Genomic DNA, 21,527 nt, shown 5'->3' on the forward strand with positions numbered 1-21,527 from the left:
CCATTGGTTGTATAGTTAAATGCATTTGGAAATGTCCTCAGCCCCTGTATCAGGACGGAGGGAGCTAGGAAGGAGGGATGAGCGCTTGGGAACACATCCTAAGACAAACTGTGAGGAGCCTCAGCTCTGCTGCCTCCCGCCATGAGATTCCTCCCCTGACATTTTTATTAACTCGACAGTGTTCATACCCCCTGGGGTGGGCCCCTGGAGTTGATACCACTGTCAGACTCCAAGAGGGAGTGTAGAGCAATTGAGGCAGTGACAGGAGCGTACGGCTATGTCCTACAGAGAAAACTGCTTACTTCACTACATCCTCTCCAGACGGTTCATCAATTTGTCCGTGTATTTTTGCCTTGTCTCTCCCGCTAGATTATAAGCAATTTCAAATCAGGGACTACGCCTTAATTTTTTTCTCATATTACCCATTGGGTTCTTAAATGGAGCCAAATTTAACTGTTTTATGAATTACCCCCAAATCCCTTATACTTAGGATTCCAAGGCAAATAAGATCTTTACCTACCAGGGGTCGGAGGTCAGGATGTGAGAGGATGTAGCCATTGTTAGTGTTCAAAAAGGCATATCCATGCACTCCGAGCTGCCAAAGACAGGGGTTGGGGGGCATTAGACTTGTTGCGTATATTGGAGAACTGGACTTGGGAAGGGGTTGGGGACCACAGGATGGTTAAAGATGGCAGCTCACAGCAGTGAGTTTTTCACATAGCAATATAACTGAGCAAGTGCCGTGCTTCCAGCTACTAATTTGGAATTCCTTTCCAAATTCTGCCTTTACGGCAACCGTAACAATACCAATCACCACCTGGCCTCTTTCCCACCACACACTCCAGGTGCTTTGATGGGATCATCTCACTTACTCCCAAAACAGGACTGCACGGCATGGCAGAGCACATTGAGAAACTGAGGCACCAGGAAGGGAAAGAACTTGCTAAAGTTCACAAAGCAAGGCAGTGCTGGTGGTGACAAAGGGTCCCAGGAGTCCAAGCCCCTGTTCCCATGCTCAGTGCCTGCACTTCTCCAGGGGTGGGATGGTGGGGCCCTGGCCTGCACGGGGCTTAGCTGCACTGCCTGCAGAGGGGCTCCTGAGCCTGGTGGGGTGGCTCCTTGGCTGCCTGTGAACCCTGCTCAGGCTCCTGACCCAGGCTCACCTTGTACCGTGGCGCCAGCTTCATCAGCTCTCTCAGGGCCACATCAGAGCCCACCACACCCAGGAGAATGCCATGGGATCGCTGGAAGGAGAAACACCAGGGTCGGGGGAGACCTGGCTTCCCCCTGCACAGGGCCCGACTGGACCCTCTGCCTTCTTAGAGCCCAGGAGGGGCCTCATGTGATCCTTCCTCTGCAGTTAGATTTTAGGCTGAGCTCCCTGGGAAAAAATCTAGAACCTCCCAGAAGATGCCCTGGGAGTAATCGCAGCTACTGGGAAGATTAATGTCCAGTATTAATATTTAAGTTGTAATATTTAAATGAAATACAAAGTTGAATGAAATATTAATTTTCATAGCAGAGGCTGATGGATCAGAATCCCAGGGACTCTTCTCTGCGGGCGCCCTGAAACACACAGGGCTGTCGGGAAACCTTTCCTGACCAGATGAGGATGCAAAGCTCGCTAGAGGACTTTACGAACAAGTTAGAGACTGCCCGCCCTGGTGGGTGAAGTGTGGTGTTGCAGGAAGGCTGGGAGGCAGCCCCTTGAGCCCTGTATCCCTGAAGCAGTGGCCCCAAGCGCAGAGCAGCGGGACGCCCCCAGGCTGGTGAGCAGAATCACTGGGGGAGCTTTGGGAAGTCCCGACCCCCACCCCACCCCTCACCCCAACCCCTCCCGACCAAGAGGTTCTGATGTGGCTCCTCAGGCATAGCGCCTGGAATCTGCATTTACAGCCTTCCCAAGGTGGATCTGATGCCCAGCCAAGTCAAGAAGCATTGGTCTAAAGATGCCGGCCGGTGGCCCCAAGATCTGATCCCTGCTGCAGCTTCTCAGGGAGTGGCCTCTCACCGTTTCGTTCTTCTTGCTGAAGACTGGCATGGCCACGGTGGTGAGGAGCATCACGTTCTGTGCCTGCGAGGTGAGGAGCTGTCAGGAAAGAAAGAGCAAAGGACGGAGGGCTCAGAGTCCACAGTGCAGAGGACCCACAGTCGCTGATGCCAACTACTACTCAGTGTCATCACCCAATGGGAGGAAGAAACCCCAAACAAGGTTTCCCTTCTCTGCAAAAGGATTGCTGGCAGAAATGCTGGAGGAGAGAGGTGGGCTGGAGAGGGGGACAGGCTGATGTCACTTAGCAAGGAAAGTCCCAAGCTGGGGAGAGTCTCGGCACCCCAGAGCCCGGCGCCCAGCTCCCAAGCATGCTCACTGAGCCCTCTGGTCTTGGCCACACCAAGGATGAGCGCGAACTCATGGAACAGGCCCATCCCTGCATGCCCAGAAACAAAGAGGTTTAGCACAGCAAGAGTTTTTCCAGAAATCTCTGCTAAGGACCCATGGTTGGCACAAAATGCAGCCCAGGCCACTTAAGAGGGAGAGGGACATTGACACAGAGCCACCCGCAAACACACCACATGCGTGAGGAATCACAGTGCAAGGGCAGGCCTTGGTGCACTTGTCGCTGGCCTGGGGGTCACCCCTAACACACACAGGGCACAGACCCACCACTCAGAACGCCAGAGCTGGATCACTCCTGGCCTCCGAGATGGCCCTCCTCCAGGACTGCTGCATCTCACTGTGCCAGCTCCTTCAGCGCCCTTGTAGGGGGCTTCCCACGCGCACCCCGCTTTATCAGAAGGGAGGCCCTGACGAGCGGTGTGTGCCGGTGTGTGTGAGAAGGCCAGACTTCACCAGGACCCGCTAAAGGTGGCCGCTGAGCCACGGAAGCCCACAGCAGGCTTTACAGAGAGCGGAGAACATTTGTTTAAATTGAGTGCATTTGACGTTTAACATTGTATAAATTTAAGGTGTACGACATGTTGCTTTTCTACATTAATATACTGTAATATAATTGCCTTTGTAGTGATATTTATCATATAACATAATTATAGGACAATATTGTTTCTATGCATTAGACATTAACCATCAACTCTCTTTCCCCTTCCTCATCTGACCTTTCAATTTAGAGTTCAGAAGTAAGGTTTTCTGAAAGTGAGTAGTTTCAGTTGACTAGAGTTCCACTAGCCACTTGGACCAGGAGAGTGCTGGCCAAAGGGACAGCAGGAAACGGTCTGAGTTCCTGATGACCAGGGAGCTCCTCATCAGCTCTGGGCCAGCCACTTCTAGACTTCTTTTACCTGAGAGAGAAATACACTTCTCTCTTACTTAAGTCACTATTTTCAGGTCTCTCTTAATCCCCGTCTGACACATCATCATTGAAGCAGGTGGCTGTGTATGCAATGTGATTTGAGAAGTGCCAGGCAGGTCCCTCTTGCCCAAAAACATCTCGTCTCATCTCAACATTCTACCTTTGATGTCTTCCCTTTGTGTAAGTCATTGCCGTCTACAGGCAGTCTCTCTGACAGTGCAGGGGCCCAGGAAGGGGACACTTGATGAAGCTATAGTGTCTCGAACTACTAGTCAGACTCCTTTCTTCCCGTAAAGGTGAGGAAGCAGGACTATGAGGGAGGTGAAGACAACAGGAAGGAGGCAGGACAAGTCTGGAGCAGAGGAGCTCCACAGAGGGCGGCCCCGCAGGTCTGCTCACGGGGTTTCTGGGCCTTTGGGGCAGCGTAGAGGCAGTGGACCTGCTAGTGGGCTGAGGGTGCCCATCTGCTTCACAACCTTTCCTGAGGAGGTGCTCTGCTCACCCCTCTCTTGGCCCAGGAAGTCACCTCTGACTCCCTGGGGTCCCCAGCTCTGGAGGGGGTCAGGGCCCCACCTTGCTGTCCATGTAGGCTTCCGTCCAGGTGATGTCATGGTCGTGGTTGATGACCATGGGGCGGCTGAGGACGTGCAGGTACTCCATCACGTTCTCCTGGGCGTCTGCCAGCGTGGAGACCTGTGTGTAGTAGCCTGGCGGTGGGGAAGGGCCACATGGTTGTGGGACGCTCGGTGTTCCTCTTGGAACCCCTTTGCAGGACCCACACCCTCTCCCCCAGCTGCTCATGGCTCACATCGGGGCCCCTCACTGAGAACTGCTCTGGGCCACCAGGAGCTGCTTCCTACAGGGCTATCTGTTTCCCAGGGGACAGCTGGAGGCCAGTGGCGCTGATGTTGGCTACAAAGGCCCAGACCCTGTCTCAACTTGGGAGAACTCTGAGGGGCCCTCCCCGCTCCAGAGCTGCCATGGGAGCAGCAAGGCCTCAATTGCAAGGGCCTTGTGGGTCAGCTTCCCCCTCTTGCAAGACTGCCCCCCTCACTTCCTTACAGGGCTGTCTTCCAGGAGCTTTCCCGCCCGCAGGCAGCTCTGTCTCAGGGTCCGTTTCAGTGAGCCCCGTCTAAGACAGCAGTTCGCAACCCCCTACCTCCTTCCTCTGACCACTGTCCTTCCTCAGTTACGGGGAGGGTGCCACAGCCTCTTCACTGTAGCCATGGCGAGATTTAAAAGAGTGGATGGTTTACAAGGCAATGGATGATGTAGCACGTTTACCTCTCTGTCTCGTTGCTCATCACCTCCCACAAAACATTCACTCCACACTCCAGTAAAATGGAACAGCTGTCAGTTCTCAGCATGCTTCTTATCTCAGACCCTTTGACCATGCTATTCCTTCTGTCTGCAACTCCCTTCCCTGTGCTCTATGTCTGGCTGACTCCTACCAGTCCTTTATGTCTCAGCTTGCACACCCCCTCCTTCAGGAAGCCTTCCCTGCCACCCCTAAGTGGGGAAGAGCCTCTCCCAGTGCTGTCCCAGCTCTCTGTGCAGTCAGAGCCCCCAGTGCACCTCGGATGATATGGTCATTGATGGCTCCCCTGTTTTTCCCCCTGCGGACAGTAGCAAGAGCAAGACTGAGTCTGTCTCCACCACAGCTGACTCCCCAGCGCCTGGACATGTTGTCAGGCACACGGTAGATTTCGGCTTAATTAATTTTGGTTGGATCAAGAGGGCCTGAGACGGCACCATGAGGCCCAGGGCTTGGCTTCTGGCCAGAGACAGAGACAACTGTTAGCACACAGATCGATGTCCTAAAGAAAATGGTGACCCTCTGCTTTTCGTCTGGGAGCAGAACCAGAGTCAATGGGCATGAGAGAACTTTCATTTAAAATGTGGGTCCCACCCCTGCCTCACTCTGTTTTCTAGATTGCGGTTTGTAAAAGGTTGATTTGGGGAGCCGGCTCTCTCTTCTGCAAACACTGCACAGACGCCCTCTAAGTTTCATTTCAGGTGACTTTATGACTTGGAGCCCCCGCAGGAGTAATCGAGCGCTGCCTCGGGCTCTGTGGAGCACTCTACATCGTATCTCGCTTTTTCCAAGTAAGAAGCGGGGCCGGATACTGTCATCCTCGACACAGCGCTGCTCCTCTGCAAGGCCCCAGGCAGAAGCTACCAGTCTGCAGCTTGGGCCAGGTGGGTAACGCGTCCCACCGTGCTCAGGCGTTCTGCTCTAGACACCTACCTTTGTTATTGCACGCGATCCACCTCATGCGGTCAGCGAAAGTCACTTCTCTCCCGATGAGGTAAGTGAAAACTCGGACCTAATGCACAGGACGCAGATTGACTCAGCAGCCGTGGTTCCCGGCCGTGAGTGGGTCAACAGGTCGTCTCTGAGTCTTAGGTGTCAGGCCCAGCGCTCTGCTGTCTTTGGATGCTCCACTTTCACCCTGTTGGACTAGAAAGGACCCCGAGGGCCAGGCAGCAGCAGGACTTGGGGGGGCCATGGGAATTGGGGCAGGCACAGGATGGAGGTCATAGTCCGCAGTTTCCACGTCTCACCGCCACCTTCCATTCTCTCATCTGAGCCCTCTCACAGGAGCCCCTGTGCCCAGGGCCACCATGTTTATGTGGCACCAATTGGGGACATGCTCTCGGAATTTACTAATGGGGCTAATGAGGCAGAGCACTTGAACTCAGAGCAGGCCTGCTTTTCTGGGCCATCCCATCCACGGCAGTGCAAGAACATCCCCTTGGACCCTTCGCCTCCCCTCTCGCCCCCAGCAGAAGTAACCTTGCGGTCGGGCCAGTTATACTTCTCAAACACAGGCTCATAGTCCTCCACGGCCCCGTCGGAGATCAGCATGATGGCCTGGTTGCAGAGGCTTCCTTGCCTGGCCTCTTGGAACTGTGTGGGGAAGGGGGGGCGCCATGACTACCGGCCACGAACTGCCCCTCCCGGGACCTCCACCTTGTCTCCTAACGGCTTCACTCATCCTGGGCTTCGTCAGGTGTGGGTACCTGATTCAGGATCTGGAAGGCTTCAGTCAGGGCTTGGTTCACGACCCCCACACCTTTGACCATCAGCTCATCCACCAGCTGTTTGAAATGCTGTCATGGGTAAGAAATTAGAGGAAGGTCAGTCAGTCAAGTGGGCCGGAAAGCTTCATCTTTAGTCTTGATTTCTGAGGCTGTTTACAGCTATTTTCCCAGAAGGACATGATTGCAGGCTCCATCTTCCCATGACCCAGCTAATTTCACGGCTGGACCCCTACAACAGACATTTCTCAAACACCCTCAAGATAAACCAAGAGAGTGAGTGGCTCAGTGCAAATCCATCCCCACTGCCGGCAGGAAACACCCAGTGTGAGCCCAACCAGAGCGGGAGGACCGTCCAGGCCAACACCCAGCTGCCCGGGTCCCAGCATCCTCAGCATCCCAGCCCTTTACCCCAAGGTGGGAATTTCAGAGCAGAAACTGCAGGGGCCACAAGGGGCTCTAGGGACCCACCAGGGGCTTGGCTTCAAGCGGAAGCCAAGCCCAAATTCCCCAGTCACAGAGGGAAGGATCTGTGACACGCAAACTCAAACTTTTTTTTAAAAAAAGAAGCCACATCCTCTCCTCCTTGGCCTTTGAAAAGGACTCAGCCCAATGGGTTTCAATTTCTCTCCCTTTCGGGAAGCTTCTCATGAAGACTGACATAGTGGAAAGGCCCACAGAGGAGGCAAAGGGGGAAACTGAGGCCTGGATAATCCACAGAGGGAAAAACTAGTTCTGAATAAGCAAGCTTCCCCTCAGACGGAAGGTCTCTTTGCTTGCTGTTTGCTCGGGCAACTGCAGACCTGCTTTGCCCCTGTTCCAAGTGCCATGCCAATAAGTAGAAGGGGCCATCAGGGGTCTGCACAGACAGCTTCCCACCATCCCAACCAGGGCAGGGGCTCAGAATCACAGGCCCCGATGGACACTCACCTCGCGGTTGTCACGATCTGCCTGGACGAGGATCCCTCTAAAGCAAGGCTCAATGTAGTGGATGTGGTCACTGTACTGGTTCCGAGAGGGGAGAACAGATGGTCAGCGTGGAAAGTCAAGCCCAGGGACGAAGCTCAGGCAACTCTCAGGGTGTCAGGATTAGGGTCACCAAGGCACATATCCAATATTATTTGGGTTACCCCATGCTTGGGGCAAATTTTCTGAGTGGAGAGAAGGGAGTACAGAGAACAGCAGGACCTTAACTTCAAAACCTCCCCTCAAATCCTGGTCTCAGGCATTTTCTAAGGTGCTGGCTGAGTGGTGTCCATCTCATGGAGCACACAGAGAACCAGAAGTTTCCAAGAGAATTCCTTTGCTCTCTGCCTCCAAGACCAGAGTGCCTTCAATGGGAATTCCAGAGCCTTCCATGTGCAGACCCCTCCCTAATGCATGGGTCTGAAGATTAGAAACTTGTGCATTTTTTTCTCTTTGCTCTTAATTTATGAAGAAGGTCCTTTAGCTATCAACAGGGGATGGGAGTGGGAAGAAAAACAAATTATTACTGCCCCCTTTTTCTTAATCACTCCACTTCCCCACAGTTAAAATTCGAATCTTGAAGGCGTCCTTAATCTACTTCTGCTTAAATAAGAGAGGGAGAGAAGGGGAGGTGGTGGGGGAGTCACGGTAGAACTGCATGTGTGTTCTGGGGGGAACGTTGGGGTGTTGTGGGAGAAACAATGGGAGTGAATGCTTCCCCTAATTGCTACCCCCAACCAGCTGGAGAAGCCGGGTGGAGCCTGAGCGAGGGCTGGCGGGAGGGCGGAGCAGGAGCACGCTCCCACCCTTGTGGAGGCCGGGACCTGTGCTTGTGGCTGCCCTGTTGCTGCTGCAGGTTGGGCCCAGGGATGGCGAGGAGATTGAGGTAGGGAGGGAGGAGTCCAGGAGTGATGCAGGTGCGTAAGCAACGTGGGCCCCAGGGGGCAGCTCAAGGACAAAGGGGCTATTCTCACAGCTCCAGGATGACCGTTTTGAAGTTAGACCATCTTGCCTTGGTATTTCTTTACTAGACAAGTAAATCGCACTCAAGATGAGTGAAACAGGCTGGTTGGTGGTGGAGTTTTCGATCAGGTGGCCTTCAAAATGATGCGCCCAAGGTGGCTGTCAACTCTGCCTCCTTGGAGGGCTGCACTGGCTCGCTCTTTCATCCCATTTTAAAGCATTCTCCTAACTTGTCTCTCTCATTTCTTTCTGCGTTATCCCTGCACTTATTGCCTTTCCAGGTGCAGGTGCAGCCTGCCTCAGGAAGAGCTGCTCTAAAAGCAGGACCAGGGTCTGCTGGCCCCTTTCCAGGCCTTCGCCACTACCTCCCCCTTTCTCTTGATGGGTCTGGATTTGGGTGGGATGAGGCAGTAGGGAAACTGGGACTTTTGTAAAGCAGAAGCCAGGGGTCACTCATCCCACAGCAGAGTGGGGAGGCTGTTCCAGTGATGGGTGCCAGTCAAGAGCACATGATGGGGATTAGCTATGTATTTACTCGGGGCCAGTGGTGCTTGATCTTTCTTAGGCCTCGGACTCATCTGACGAAATTGATGAAATCTATGGACTCAGAAAAGTGGGCATACATTTTATATATAATTTCAGGAACTTTATGGACCTCTTAAAGCCCAGCCTTGGTCAGACCCTAGGTTAGGAGCCCCAGTTTTGGAGGAGAGAATCCTTCTACAGTATGAAGCGTCAAAGTGATTGTAAGTATACAACATCCTAGCGCAGGCAGAAGGAAGTTTTTTTCTAGAACAAGTGAGACACTTCTAGAACAGGAAGGCACACTTACTGCGATGATATTAACAAAGTCATTCTCTCCCAGCGTGTCCAAGATGGTGGTGATGGTGTGCTTGGCAATGGTCATGCGCAGCCCCTTCATGCTACCGCTCGTGTCCACCACAATCACTATGTCCTTGGGAGAAGTAGCGGCTTGTATGTACCTTCAGCAGAGAGAGAGGGGCAGGCCAACAATGGGGAAACCAAAGCCAGCACAACCACCTGACCAAGCATCTCCACTTATGTCTAGTCAGATTCTGGCTCAGGTACATTCAAAGCGCAGTCCATGCCCCAGTGATGCCAGGACTCACGACGTCCCATAGCCACTCAGCATAGTTCTGAAACCATTTTGGGGGCAATAGCTGTGAATGTGCCCATCTAATGGGCCTGTCAGGTGGGAGAAAGGTCAAGCGCCAGTGGTAACCTTTCTCCTCTTTCTTTTATACCAGCTGACAGCCCCGAGTGGCTGGCAGCAGGAAGGGAGAGAGCTGGATTCCACCCTCAGATTCTGTTGCAAATCTGTCAGAGGAGGGGTTTTGGGGGAGAGGAGAGCCTGGTAGAGGGTTGAGTTGGAGACAGGTCGATGTCTTGGAAGGAGGTTTGGGTCAGGAAAGACAGTCCTGGAGCAAGGCAGCTGTGGGGGGAAGGGAGGAATGCAGTTGGCAACTCTTCCAACTCTCGTATTGGGTTAAGGTGCTACACACCTGAGATCCTCGGATGGGGGTACAGGGCAGGGACTAGAGGAGAAGCAGCAAAAGCCAAGGCGATATGAGAGAATCTAGCACCAGAGACATCTCCCCTGGGAGCTCTTACCAGCCGCGGTTCCGGCAGTCGAAGGCAATGACTCCGTTCTCATCAGGCGTCCACTTGATGCCTGGGGAGGAGAAGGCTGGTTCTTTCACTAGCTCAGAGAGGCCACTCCAGAGCCCCTGGCTGGGTGCTGACGTCCGGGTTGGCCACAACCCCGGAGCAGGCCCAGCTGAGGACGTGGGCAACAGCATGTAGGACCATAAGATGACTCCCTGTAAACTGAGGCAGCAGGCAAAGAGGGTGGCAGCTTATGGGGGGACACTCACCACCCAAACCGCCCAGACCGAGTTAGAGTTACTTTCACAGGTGGGCTCTCCACGCGTGCTATGTGGGACTCATCGAGTTAGGAAGGGGAAGCCTCAGGGAGGTGGGACTTTTAACATCCGTTACCATCCAGCAGCGCAGGGACAAAGTGGAGGGAGAGCCAGGCACTCTGACTTCAGCCCACCTGCCTCCAGTCAGGGTAAGCTCCTTAGTGCTCACAATCCTCCTGTTGGCTCTAAGACCGTAAGCCCCTTGAGTTAGGGATTCCCAGTAGCCAGCACAGCGTCTGACACAGCACCCAGCAGAGATGATGTTCCATAAATGCTTTTGACATGAAGGAAAGAATGAATGGATGCGGATGAAAGGTCCTGCCTTGACTCACCAGCAGGGCGCTGGGGCAGATTTTGTCCTATGCGTCTAATCAACAAACTCGGATAAATGCACTCAACGCATAGATAACACTGACATGATCCACCATAGAATCTCTATATGAAAAGGCTTTAATGAGGAGGAAGAGTGGATTCAAAAGAAGATTAAAAATAGCAGGTAAATTGTAATACAGTGTGTCTGGGCTAGAATAAAAATTGTGGCAATATCATGAATGTCTAGAAGCTCCAAGGGACCTTCGTGTTCCACAGCAGCTGGACTTGAGATGAGATGCACCCTTTGAGGCCCTGCTGGTCTCTCAAAGTAGGAGGGGTTTTTAGGGATCATGCCCCCAAAACGAAACAAGTGGGAGCAGAGTTCCAAGGATGAGAGGCAGGGGCCAGGGCAGCCTAGAGCCAAGGTCTGGGAGGCGGAAGCAGGACCAGAACCACGGGCGGAGGTGGTGTGGGGGTAGCTAGAGCAACACGGCTCTGACGCAGGCCTGCCGGTGGCTGTGAGAAGTGGGGCCTTCCTAGGGCCACATTCCTATAGCAGCACGGTTGTGGGATTTGATCCTTAGAACAGCACTGGGGAGGAGAAACCGAGTCTGAACCAGCACCTTAGACGAGGGCTTTGCTGGTGCTGGTGGGAGTACCCTCAACTCCAAGCAGAGACAGAAGGGAATCCTCTTGAGGGGAAGCTTTCCCAGGTCAGGCCTGCAGGACTGCCACAGATTACAAGTAGCTCGGCCTCCCAAACGGAGACTACCATGCATTGGAAACAGGCCCACGTGAGAGGCACGCAGCAGAAGCAAGGGCCTTAAGATGTACCCTCCCAAGGACTACAGGTGTTGAAACTGCCAAAACCAAAATGTAGGAGAGCTATGTTGGAGGAAGCACAAGGAAGCATATATGACAAACATGATTAGGAATGAAGAAATAGCCTTAAAAATATGGGACTTTCAGAAATGAAAAAGTGTCTAAGTTGAAAAAAATAAATGCTTAGTGGATTATTCACAGGTAAAGAGAAAATGCATGCGTTTGAAGGATTTATCCAGAATCCTGTGGAGGCTAGAATGAGACGGTCTAACATATGTCTGACCAGAGATGTAGAAAGAGAAAAGGAAGGGCACAGAAGAAAGACAACGGTTACAGAGATAATGTTGGCAAATGTTCTAGAACTGATAAAAGAAATACAAATCCACAGATCCAGGAAGCACAGTATATCCTAAGCAGGATAAATAAAAAGATATCCACATATGGAAACACAGCAGTGAAACTGCAGAACTCCAAAGGCAAATAAATAGATAAATGAATACCCTGAAAGCAGCCAGAAAAGCTAGAACACTGCCAAAGGAGCAGCGGTGAAACTGCTGGCAGATTAAGGGAAGCCAGAAGACAGTGGAAAAACAGTTTCAAAGTGTTGAGGGAAAATAATTTAGAAACGCATTCCCAGCAAAACTGCCATTCAAGATTGAGGACAACGGGCCAGTCTGGTGGCAAAGCAGTTACATTCGTGCACTCTGAATTCGGGTTCACGGGTTGGGATCCCAGGTGCAGACTTAGTGCCACGCGTGAAGCCACGCTGTGGCGGCGTCCCACATAAAGTAAAAGGAAATTGGCACAGATGCTCACTCAGGGACCATCTTCCTCAAGCACAAAGAGGAAGGTTGGAAACAGATGTTAGCTCAGGGCCAATCTTCCTCACAAAAAGAAACAAATAAACAAACAAAAAAAGAATGAGGATGAAAGAAAACATTTGTAAAAAAGCATGAACTGAAGCAGTTTACCACTGAGAGACCTACAGTAAAGAACTCTGGGAGGATCTACTTCAAGAAGAAAGAAAAGGCTCCAGGAGAGAACAGCATGAGATGCTTGAAAGAAAGATAAGCTAATTCCAAACAAGCAATGTCCGTGTCAGATAACAGGAATAGTATCTAATTCATGGGGATAGCAGAGGGGAGGTTTAGATGACAATACAATGGAAGTCAGGGTGGGGGAAGGGCTGTAAGCTCAGGATTCTAAATTCCTTTGTGGATTGGGAGGAGGGTAAAGATATCATTTAATTTATTATTTGACAACTTCATGTGATAAATATGCCTGAGAAAATTGAAGGAGTAATTACTTAAAGAACAGAAACACATCGATAAGTTCCAAACTGATAGAAAAGAAAGAGAAATAACGGGGGAGGGGGCGATTTATCAAAAAAGGAGATAAAGGAAATATAAATACAGTGGGACAAGTAGAAATTTAAAAAATAAGATAATAGCATGTTCAAATATATCAATATAATAAATCTAAATGTGCTTATCTAGTAAAAAAGATTGTTGGTTTGGATGAAAATTAAAAAGCTAGAAGCTATTTTCAAGACATAGAGCTAAAACAAAATGACATAGAAAGTTGGAAGTAAAAGGATGGAAAATATATATATCAGGCAAATACTAGCCAAGAGTATATTGGTATCACTCTATAAATATCAGACAAAATAGACTTAAAATAAAAAGTGTTGTAGGACTAACATGGGTTAAGCAGACATAAAATCAGCAAAGACGTAGAAAATCCAAACAATATAATGACCAAGCTTGATCTTGTGAAGGATCAGAAGTGCCCACCCCAAACGTCTCTCTTTGCCTTGATTACTCTTAAGAACAAAAGACTCTGAAAGAAACTTTGACCTTCCCCCCTAACCGCCTAAACGAATTTAAGATGGAAGGCCCGCTCTAGGAAGGAGCTAATACCATAAGATAACGTTGTCTACAGAAGGCCCAGCACACACTTAGTTAACAAACATTTGCATTTCCATCTCCATGTAAATTGCCTTCCTAACTTTGAAGCCTCGACCACTACCCTCAACATCCTCCTTTGTCCTTAGCTGCAATAGTATTTAAGGTGGTGTCTTCGGCCATTCTGGTGAGTTGCTCGGTTTTCCTGGGTTTCTCCATGTACACATTATAAAGCTTTGTTTGATTTTCTGTTATTCTGTCTCACGTCAGTTTAATTCTTATGCCAGCCAGAAGGACGTAGAGGGTAGAGAATTTGTCTTCCTCCCCTACTATCTGATGACGTGTGCAGAATTTTTCATCTAACAATTAGAGCACACAGATTCTTCTCAAGCACACATGGAATATTTCCAAAACTTGATGACATACTAGGCTATGAAAATAAATCTCAACTAATTTCACATAATCAGTACCACATACACCATGTTCTCTGACTGCAAAGCAATTAAATTAGGAATTTATAATAAAAAGATAATTATAAAATACCTATAAATTTGAATGTATTCTATAATGTATTTTTAAAATATATTTCAAATATGTAAAAAATTTATTTTTTAAATAACTTTTAAATGAAAGCTCAAAGAAGAAATCACAGGAAAATTTAAAAATATTTAGAAGCAAATGATAATTAAAACACTACCATGACACCAACAACACAGGCAATAAAAGAAGAAATAGATGATTTGAATTACATCAAAATTAAAAACTTCTGTGTATCAAAGGACACAATCAACAGTGAAAAGACAACCTGTGGAATGGAAGAAAATATTTGCAAATCATATATCTAAAAAGACGTTAATATCCAGAATATATAAAGAACTCCTACAACTCAACAACAAAACAAACAATCTAATTCAAAAATAGGCAAAGAGCATGAATAGGCGTTTCTCTAAAGAAGATCTACAAATGGCCAATAGGCACATGAAAAGATGCTCAACATCACCAATCACTAGGGAAACGCAAATCAAAACCGCAATGAGATATCACCTCATATCCATTAGGATGGCTACTATAAAAAAAAAACCCAAAAAATGAGGATATGGAGAAATTTGAACCCTTGTGCACTGTTGGTGGTGGGAATGTAAAACAGTGCAGCCTCTATGGAAGACAGTATGGCAGATGCCCCCCAAAATTAAAAATAGAATTATCAGGGCCAGCCCCGTGGCCAAGTGGTTAAGTTCACATGCTCCGCTTCGGTGGCCCAGGGTTTCGCGGTTTGGATCCTGGGCCTGGACATGGCACCACTCGTCAGGCCACGCTGAGGCGGCATCCCACATGCCACAACCAGAGGCACACACAACTAGAATATACAACTATGTACTGGGGGGCTTTGGGGAGAGGAAGAAAAAAAAAAGAAGATTAGCAATAGTTGTTAGCTTAGGTGCCAATCTTTAAAAAAAAAAAAGAAGACTTATCAGGGGCCGGCCTGGTGGTGTAGTGGTTAAGTTTGTGCACTCCACTTTGGTGGCCTGGGGTTTGCAGGTTCACATTGCCAGGCGGGGGCCTATACACCACTCATCAAGTCATGCTGTGGTGGCGTCCCACATACAAAATAGATGACGACTGGCATAGATCTTAGCTCAGCAACAATCTTCCTCAAGCAAGAAGAGGAAGACTGGTAACAGATGTCAGCTCAGGGCCAATCTTCCTCACACGCACACACGCACAAATAGAATTATCATATGATCCAGGAATTCCAATTCTAGGTACATACCCCAAAGAATTGAAAGCAAGGTCTCAAAGAGATATTTGTATACCTATGTTCTTAACAACGCTATTCACAATAGCTGAAAAGTGGAAGCAACCCAAGTAACCATCAACAGCTGAACGGATAAGCAAAATGTGGTACATCCATACAATGAAATAATACAAAGAAATTGTGCCACATGCTATGAAATGGACGAGTCCATTATAATGTATCTCAGGAGAAGTGTCTAAGAATGTTCACAGCAACATTGTTCATAAAAGTAAAAAACAAGGAAGGAAAACAAAAACTGTAATAACCCAGATAAGATCAGGAGGATGGATAAACAGATATATTGACCCCAAAAACATGATACAGTAACAAAAATGACAAGATACATATGTGACAACCCAGATGAATCTTCAGAGTATAATACTGAATGAAAAAACAAGTTCTAAAAGTCTATATACGAAACTAACTTTATAAATTTCAAAAACAAGCAAAACAAAACAATATATTGTTTAAACAGACATGTGCCTGTGTGTACGTGTGTAAATATAAAATAAAACTAAAAAACTAAACAAATAGTCAAAAGATCCAAATAGCGATAAACTCAGACTTCAGGATAGCTATCACCTGGTCAGTGGAGGGACTGGGGGTGAGAAGTGGGGCAGAGGAGGAACATACAGGTAGAGAGAAGTTTGGGAATATTCTAGTCTTTGTGTTGGTGATGTACATACAGGCATTTATTATGTTATAAATGAAATTAAAAATAAAATAAAATAAACACAATCGGGCTGGCACGAGCCTGTGGGGACGGTGCCTCATGATCAGGGGTTGTGGCCAAGCCAGCAGCGTGCCCTGAGGGCGGATGCACGTCTATAAATGTGGGTGTGGTCGTGAGAACTGAAGGGCTCACACCTGGATTGTGTTGCTTGCACACAAAGTTGACGCCTCTGGAAGCCCTCATGAGGTAGGATATTGACAGGAATTCTGTCCTGGAGAGACTTGAGGGCCATGTGCGCTGTCTTCAGGCATCTGAAGGACTGTTACATGGAGGAGGGATGACCTTGTTCACTGAGGCTCCAGAGAACAGAAAAAGAACCAATGGCTGGTTGTGGATCTGGGCAGAGCCACAAGCAGGAGCACCTAACAAGGGACCTCCACGGGCTCCAAGGCCCCTTTGTACTCCTAGAGAGAGACTAGCTTTTCCAGTCTGGGGACACAGAGGGGTCCTTCAGGACCTTTCTGATTTCCTGTTTCAGAAAAACAGGGCAGCTTTAAGACCTTCTGGACAGTGTGCTAAAATAGGGTTGGAGTGAAACGTGGAGGTAAATTACTTTAAGTGAGAAGTAAAAAAAAGGTAGAACTCTTGCAAACATAGTGGTAGATGTTTTGGTTTTCTATTTTTCTTAGCGGACAAGGGAGCTTTCCCTACTCCATCTATTAGGTTGGCCAGTAACCTTATAGTAACCTGTGACATTTCCTACATTGCTGTCGAACACTTCAAGTGAGCGTGCCTCATTACTCCAATCGGGATGTAAACTTCTTAAGAATTGTTTTATCCTCCTTTGCATCTTCCATGATGATTTCATAGGACGGGGGTTCAACGTGGGCATTTATTGGCTGGTTACCATGGTGTTCAATGTTTTCATTCATTCATTCATTCAACAGCTATTTACTGAAAATGTGTACATCATGTTGTGAAGAGTGTCAAAGTGTGGGTTGGAGGTGCTTTTGGAGAGAAGAGCCAGCCCATTCACTGGGGGTTTGAGTGCCAGGGTCCATCTTCAATGCCCTATTGCCTTATTCCCAGAGAAGAAGCCCAGAGAATCACGGAGAAACCTGCCAATGTCTCTACCTGGATAGATCCTGAAGAATCCAGTTGAGCTGCCAAAATATTGCCAGGTCAATGTTGGGTCTCTCTGGAAGTTCTCCACAAAAACAGGGTTCAAGGCTTCAGACATGTAGACTCCATTTAAAATATCTGGGTCTAAAGGGTGACATTACAGAAGAAATGCAGGAGAAACTAAATCAGAAGCGACAGTGACCAATTCTTCACCTGTTGAATATACACACACACACATACACCCCCAGCCTGCAGCGGGTTAGTTTACAACTTTCCTCTACATCTCACTCAGAGAGCCACACTCATGTCCTCTAATCCGGGAACACAGTTTTCTCCCCGAGGTTTGTGTAAATAATTTTTCTTCTCCTCCTCAGTCAAGGAGGTTGGAGAATCAGTTTACCACCGTGCAGGGCTTCTCAGGAAAATGGAGGCAAGTCATTAAAATCCACCAGCACCACCCTAGCAACTTCCCAGTGGTCAAGAGAGTGTGGCAGGCCGAGGGCGGGTCGGGAGCTACCTTTGTTGTACACGTTGGTGGGCAGCTGCACGCTGCTGATGGAGGTGTTCACCAGCAGGTTGCTGAAGTGCGCGTTGGACTCGAGGACAAACTCAGCCCCCAGCTCCACGTAGTTGCCATTCTCGTCCCTCTCATTGATGAGGACGGAGTTGTAATAGTCAAACTAGGAGCAGAAGGGGATGAGCCAGACAGAGACAGCGCAGGCACAAGGGACCCGCAGAGGGAGAGAGAGAAGGAGAAATGGCACAAATCAGAGGACTCAAACATGAGAGACGGGTCAGACAGACTGACAGTGTCCATACAAGCACCGTCTGGGGAGAACTCAGGCAGTGATCCACATGATCCAGGGGAAAATACACAGCCAGACAATTGGAGTGGAGGGTTGATTCGATTGGTTATTGATGTAAAAATTGTCTAGATTATTGCTTCTGTTCTCCACTTTGTTTAGCATGTGTGGACACAGCCAGAGTTGGGGACAGACAGGTGGACAAAGATTCAAGGAGAGATGAAGAGACAGAGGCAGCCTCATCAGCATCACCAATTTCTTCCAGGGTGGCAGGGCTCCTAGGGACCCAGAACGGTGGGTCGCTGAGCGATGAGCCTGCTCTATTCAAGATACAGCCTGCGGCCCAGGCCTCAGGCAGGGCCCGTGCCCGCTGTGGAGCCAGCCGTCTGGTCTCTGGCTCTTCCGCAGTGTTGGGGGGTCTGTTTGGATTACCACCCTTGGAGTCATAACCAGACCCTCTTCCCCTCTCCCTACTCCCTCCACACAGCCTGGTTCACTAACCCTAACCTTTGCAGCTCCCCCAGGCCCCCCTATGTCCTGCCCCGTGTCACAACACTTTCTAAAGCACAAATCTGGTCTGTCCCTTCCCTGCTCAATATGCACCGTTCTGGGCTGAATAAAGGCCACATTCCTACCTTTCTATGGTCACTTTCCGCTTCACCATCCCCTGGACACACAGAGCTGACCACTTGTAACTTCCTCGGTTAATCTTGTGTTTGCTTATTTCAGTGTCTTTTCTTCTCCCTCAGTCTAGAAACCCCTTCTCCTCACTTTCGTCTGCTCAAATGCCCCTCGGCCCAGGCCTGCCCCAACGCGGCCACCCCGTCTGCAGGGCTTTCTGAGTGCTCCTCCCTTCCCTTCTGGGTGCTTGTGACACTCTGTCCACCCATCCTACGGACTCGCTACACGCCTTGTACTAAAGTTATTTGGTCTATGAGCTTCTTGACTTCCTATCTATGCAGAGGTTAGCGCACTGCGGTTGGCTAGTAAATGTCTACGGAATGAGCCGATGGCCACTTTATGCCCCTCTGCGCCCCAGGTCTTGGGAATTGTCTCTCCTACCTGGTCTGGAAATCCCTCCTGAAAAGACTTGAGAGCATTTCGGTATCAAACTATTGTAGGTTCATACAAATCTTGTGCACGTTAAAAGATCGCATGGTGCCTCCCCCCGCCCCTCCTTATCCTGCACTCAGGTGGCCCTGGCCCTTGGTCAGGTTGGGAGACGAATCATGACACCTCTCAGCAGCATCTCCAGGAGCAGGAGGACTCACCACCAGAGATTCGTTGAATTCGTGGTTCAGGTCAGCCTCCTCGGCAGCCTCTACCAGATTCTGAGGGAAGGAACACAAAGGGGAGACTGAATTGGCAAAAGGAGGCAAGGGGGTCCTCAATAAATTCCACTCCACAAGAACTGAAAACGGGGACTCAGACAAGAACTTGTGCACAAATGTTCATAGCAGCACTATACACAATGACCAAAAGGTAAATGCGGATTGCCAAGTGTAAAGGCTAATAATCTGTGAAAAGGCCAATCTGAAAAGTCTACAAACTGTACAATTCCAGCTACGTGATGTTATGGAAAAGGCAAAACTATGGAGATGGTAAAAAGACCAATGGTTTCCAGAGGTTTGTGGGGGGGGGATGGATGAACAGATGGAACACAAAAGATTTTTAGGTCAGCGAAACTATTCTGTATGATACAACGATGGTGGATACATGCCCTTATACATTTGCCAAAACCCATGGAATGTACAACACCAAGAGGGAACTCTAAACTGCGGACTTCGGATGATAATGATGGGTCGCTGTAGGTTCTTGGATTATAACAAATGTACCACTCTGGTGCAGAAAGTTGATAGCTGGGGAGGCTGTGTACTATGGGGGTAGGGGGTATGTGGGAACTCTCTGTACTTTCCTCTGAATTTTCTTGTGAACATAAAACTGCTCTAAAAAATAAAAAGTCTATTAAAATGTTTGTGTGTGTGTATACATATTATTCAATATGTATATATTCGGTAGCCATAAGATGGCGAGAACCCAAATGTCCATCAACAGATGAATGAATAAACAAAGTGTAGGATATCCATACAATGAAATATTATTCAGCTATAAAAAGGAAAGACATTCTGATACATATTCAAATGGGGATGAACTTCGAAAACATTATGCTAAGTAAAAGAATCCAGATACAGAGAGCCACATATTATATGATTCCATTTATGTGAAATATCCAGAATAAGAAAACCCATTGACAGAGAGCAGATGGGTGGTTGCCAGGAATTCGCGGGAGGAGGAAATGAGGGTCACTGTTTAATGGGTACATGGTTTCTGTTTGAGGGTGACGAAAGTTCTGGAACTAGATAGTGATGATAATTGCACAACATTGTGAATGTACTTAATGCCACTGAATCATACACTTCAAAATGGTAAATTTTATATTATGTGGATTTACCACAATTAGAAGTAAAAAAGGAGGCCACATCAAAGAGCATCATGGGAAGTAAGGAAATTAAAGGAAACACATAATGGAAAGACATCCCATGTTCATGGATTGGAAGAATTAGTATTGTTAAAATGTCCATACCACCCAAAGTGACATACAGATTCAATGCAATCCCTACCAAAATTCCAAGGGCTTTCTTTACAGATATAGAAAAAAACAATCTTAAAATTCATATGGAACCACGAAGCAATCTTGGGCAAGAAGAACAAAGCTAGAGACATCACATTTCCTAGTTTCAAACTATATTACAAAGCTATAGTAATCAAAGCAGCATGTTAGTGGCATAACAACAGACACATAGGACAATGGAACAGAAGTGAGAGCCCAGAAATAAATTCACACATCTACAGTCAATTGATCTTCAGCAAGAGTACCAAGAACACACAATGGGGACATGATAGCCCCTTCAATAAATGGATATCTGTATGCAGAAGAATTAAATCGGACCCATATTTCACATCGTATAGAAAAATCAACTCAAAATGGATTAAAGACTTAAACGTAAGACCTGAAACCACAAAACTACTAGAAGGAAACATATGGAAAAACCTTCTTGCCATTGGTCTTTTTTTGGATATAGTACCAAATGCATAGGTAACAAAAGCAAAAACAGACAAATACAACAAACTAAAAATCTTCTGCACAGCAAAGGAAACAATCAACAGAACGAAAAGGCAACCTATGGGCCGGGAGAAAACATTTGCAAACCATATATCTGATAAGGGATTAATATCCAAAATATGTAAGAAACACCCACAATTCAATGGCAAAAAAACAACCGGATTTTAAAAGTGGGTGAAGGACCTAAATAGACATTTCTCCAAAGAAGACATACAAATGACCAACAGATATATGAAAAGGTGCTCAACATCACTAATCATCAGGGAAATGCAAATCAAAACCACAATGAGATATAACCTCACAGCTGTTAGGATGGCTACTATCAAAAAGACAAGAAATAAGTGCTGGCGAGGATGTGGAGCAAAGGGAACCCTTGTGCACTGTTGGTGGGAATGTAAATTGATGCAGCCACTATGGAAATCAGTATGGAGGTTCCTCAAAAAATGTTAAAAATACAACCACCATGTGATCTGGCAATCACACTTCAGGGTATATATCCAAAGGAAATGACATTAGCATCTTGAAAAGATATCTGTACTCCCAAGTTCATTGTAGCATTATTCACAACAGCCAAGATACAGAAACAGCCTAACTGTCCAACAGATGAATGGATATGTGAGATACATATATATATATACACACACAAACACACACATATATATAATGGGATATTATTCAGTCTTAAAAAAAGAAGGAAATCCTTTCATTTGTAACCACATGGATGAATCTGGAAGACATTAAGTGAAATAA

The 21,527-nt window shown here is 47.9% G+C and overlaps 1 protein-coding gene across 1 annotated transcript in view; it reads right to left on the minus strand.

Moving 5' to 3' along the window:
* CACNA2D4 (calcium voltage-gated channel auxiliary subunit alpha2delta 4) overlaps positions 1 to 21,527 on the minus strand; it is a 105,239-nt gene that overhangs the window by 76,369 nt on the left and 7,343 nt on the right. Inside the window, exons 4-16 of the mRNA XM_046642079.1 lie at positions 18,925 to 18,984; positions 17,368 to 17,530; positions 16,863 to 16,994; positions 9,912 to 9,972; positions 9,112 to 9,262; positions 7,281 to 7,355; positions 6,333 to 6,422; positions 6,106 to 6,219; positions 5,557 to 5,635; positions 3,882 to 4,015; positions 2,012 to 2,089; positions 1,164 to 1,244; positions 521 to 595 (exon numbers count right to left, since the gene is read on the minus strand). Of these exons, the coding sequence (XP_046498035.1) occupies positions 521 to 595; positions 1,164 to 1,244; positions 2,012 to 2,089; positions 3,882 to 4,015; positions 5,557 to 5,635; positions 6,106 to 6,219; positions 6,333 to 6,422; positions 7,281 to 7,355; positions 9,112 to 9,262; positions 9,912 to 9,972; positions 16,863 to 16,994; positions 17,368 to 17,530; positions 18,925 to 18,984 (1,293 nt within the window). The remainder of the gene's footprint in view (positions 1 to 520; positions 596 to 1,163; positions 1,245 to 2,011; positions 2,090 to 3,881; positions 4,016 to 5,556; positions 5,636 to 6,105; positions 6,220 to 6,332; positions 6,423 to 7,280; positions 7,356 to 9,111; positions 9,263 to 9,911; positions 9,973 to 16,862; positions 16,995 to 17,367; positions 17,531 to 18,924; positions 18,985 to 21,527) is intronic.

Source organism: Equus quagga, chromosome 1, assembly GCF_021613505.1.
Source record: "Equus quagga isolate Etosha38 chromosome 1, UCLA_HA_Equagga_1.0, whole genome shotgun sequence".
Taxonomy (NCBI): Eukaryota; Metazoa; Chordata; class Mammalia; order Perissodactyla; family Equidae; genus Equus; species Equus quagga.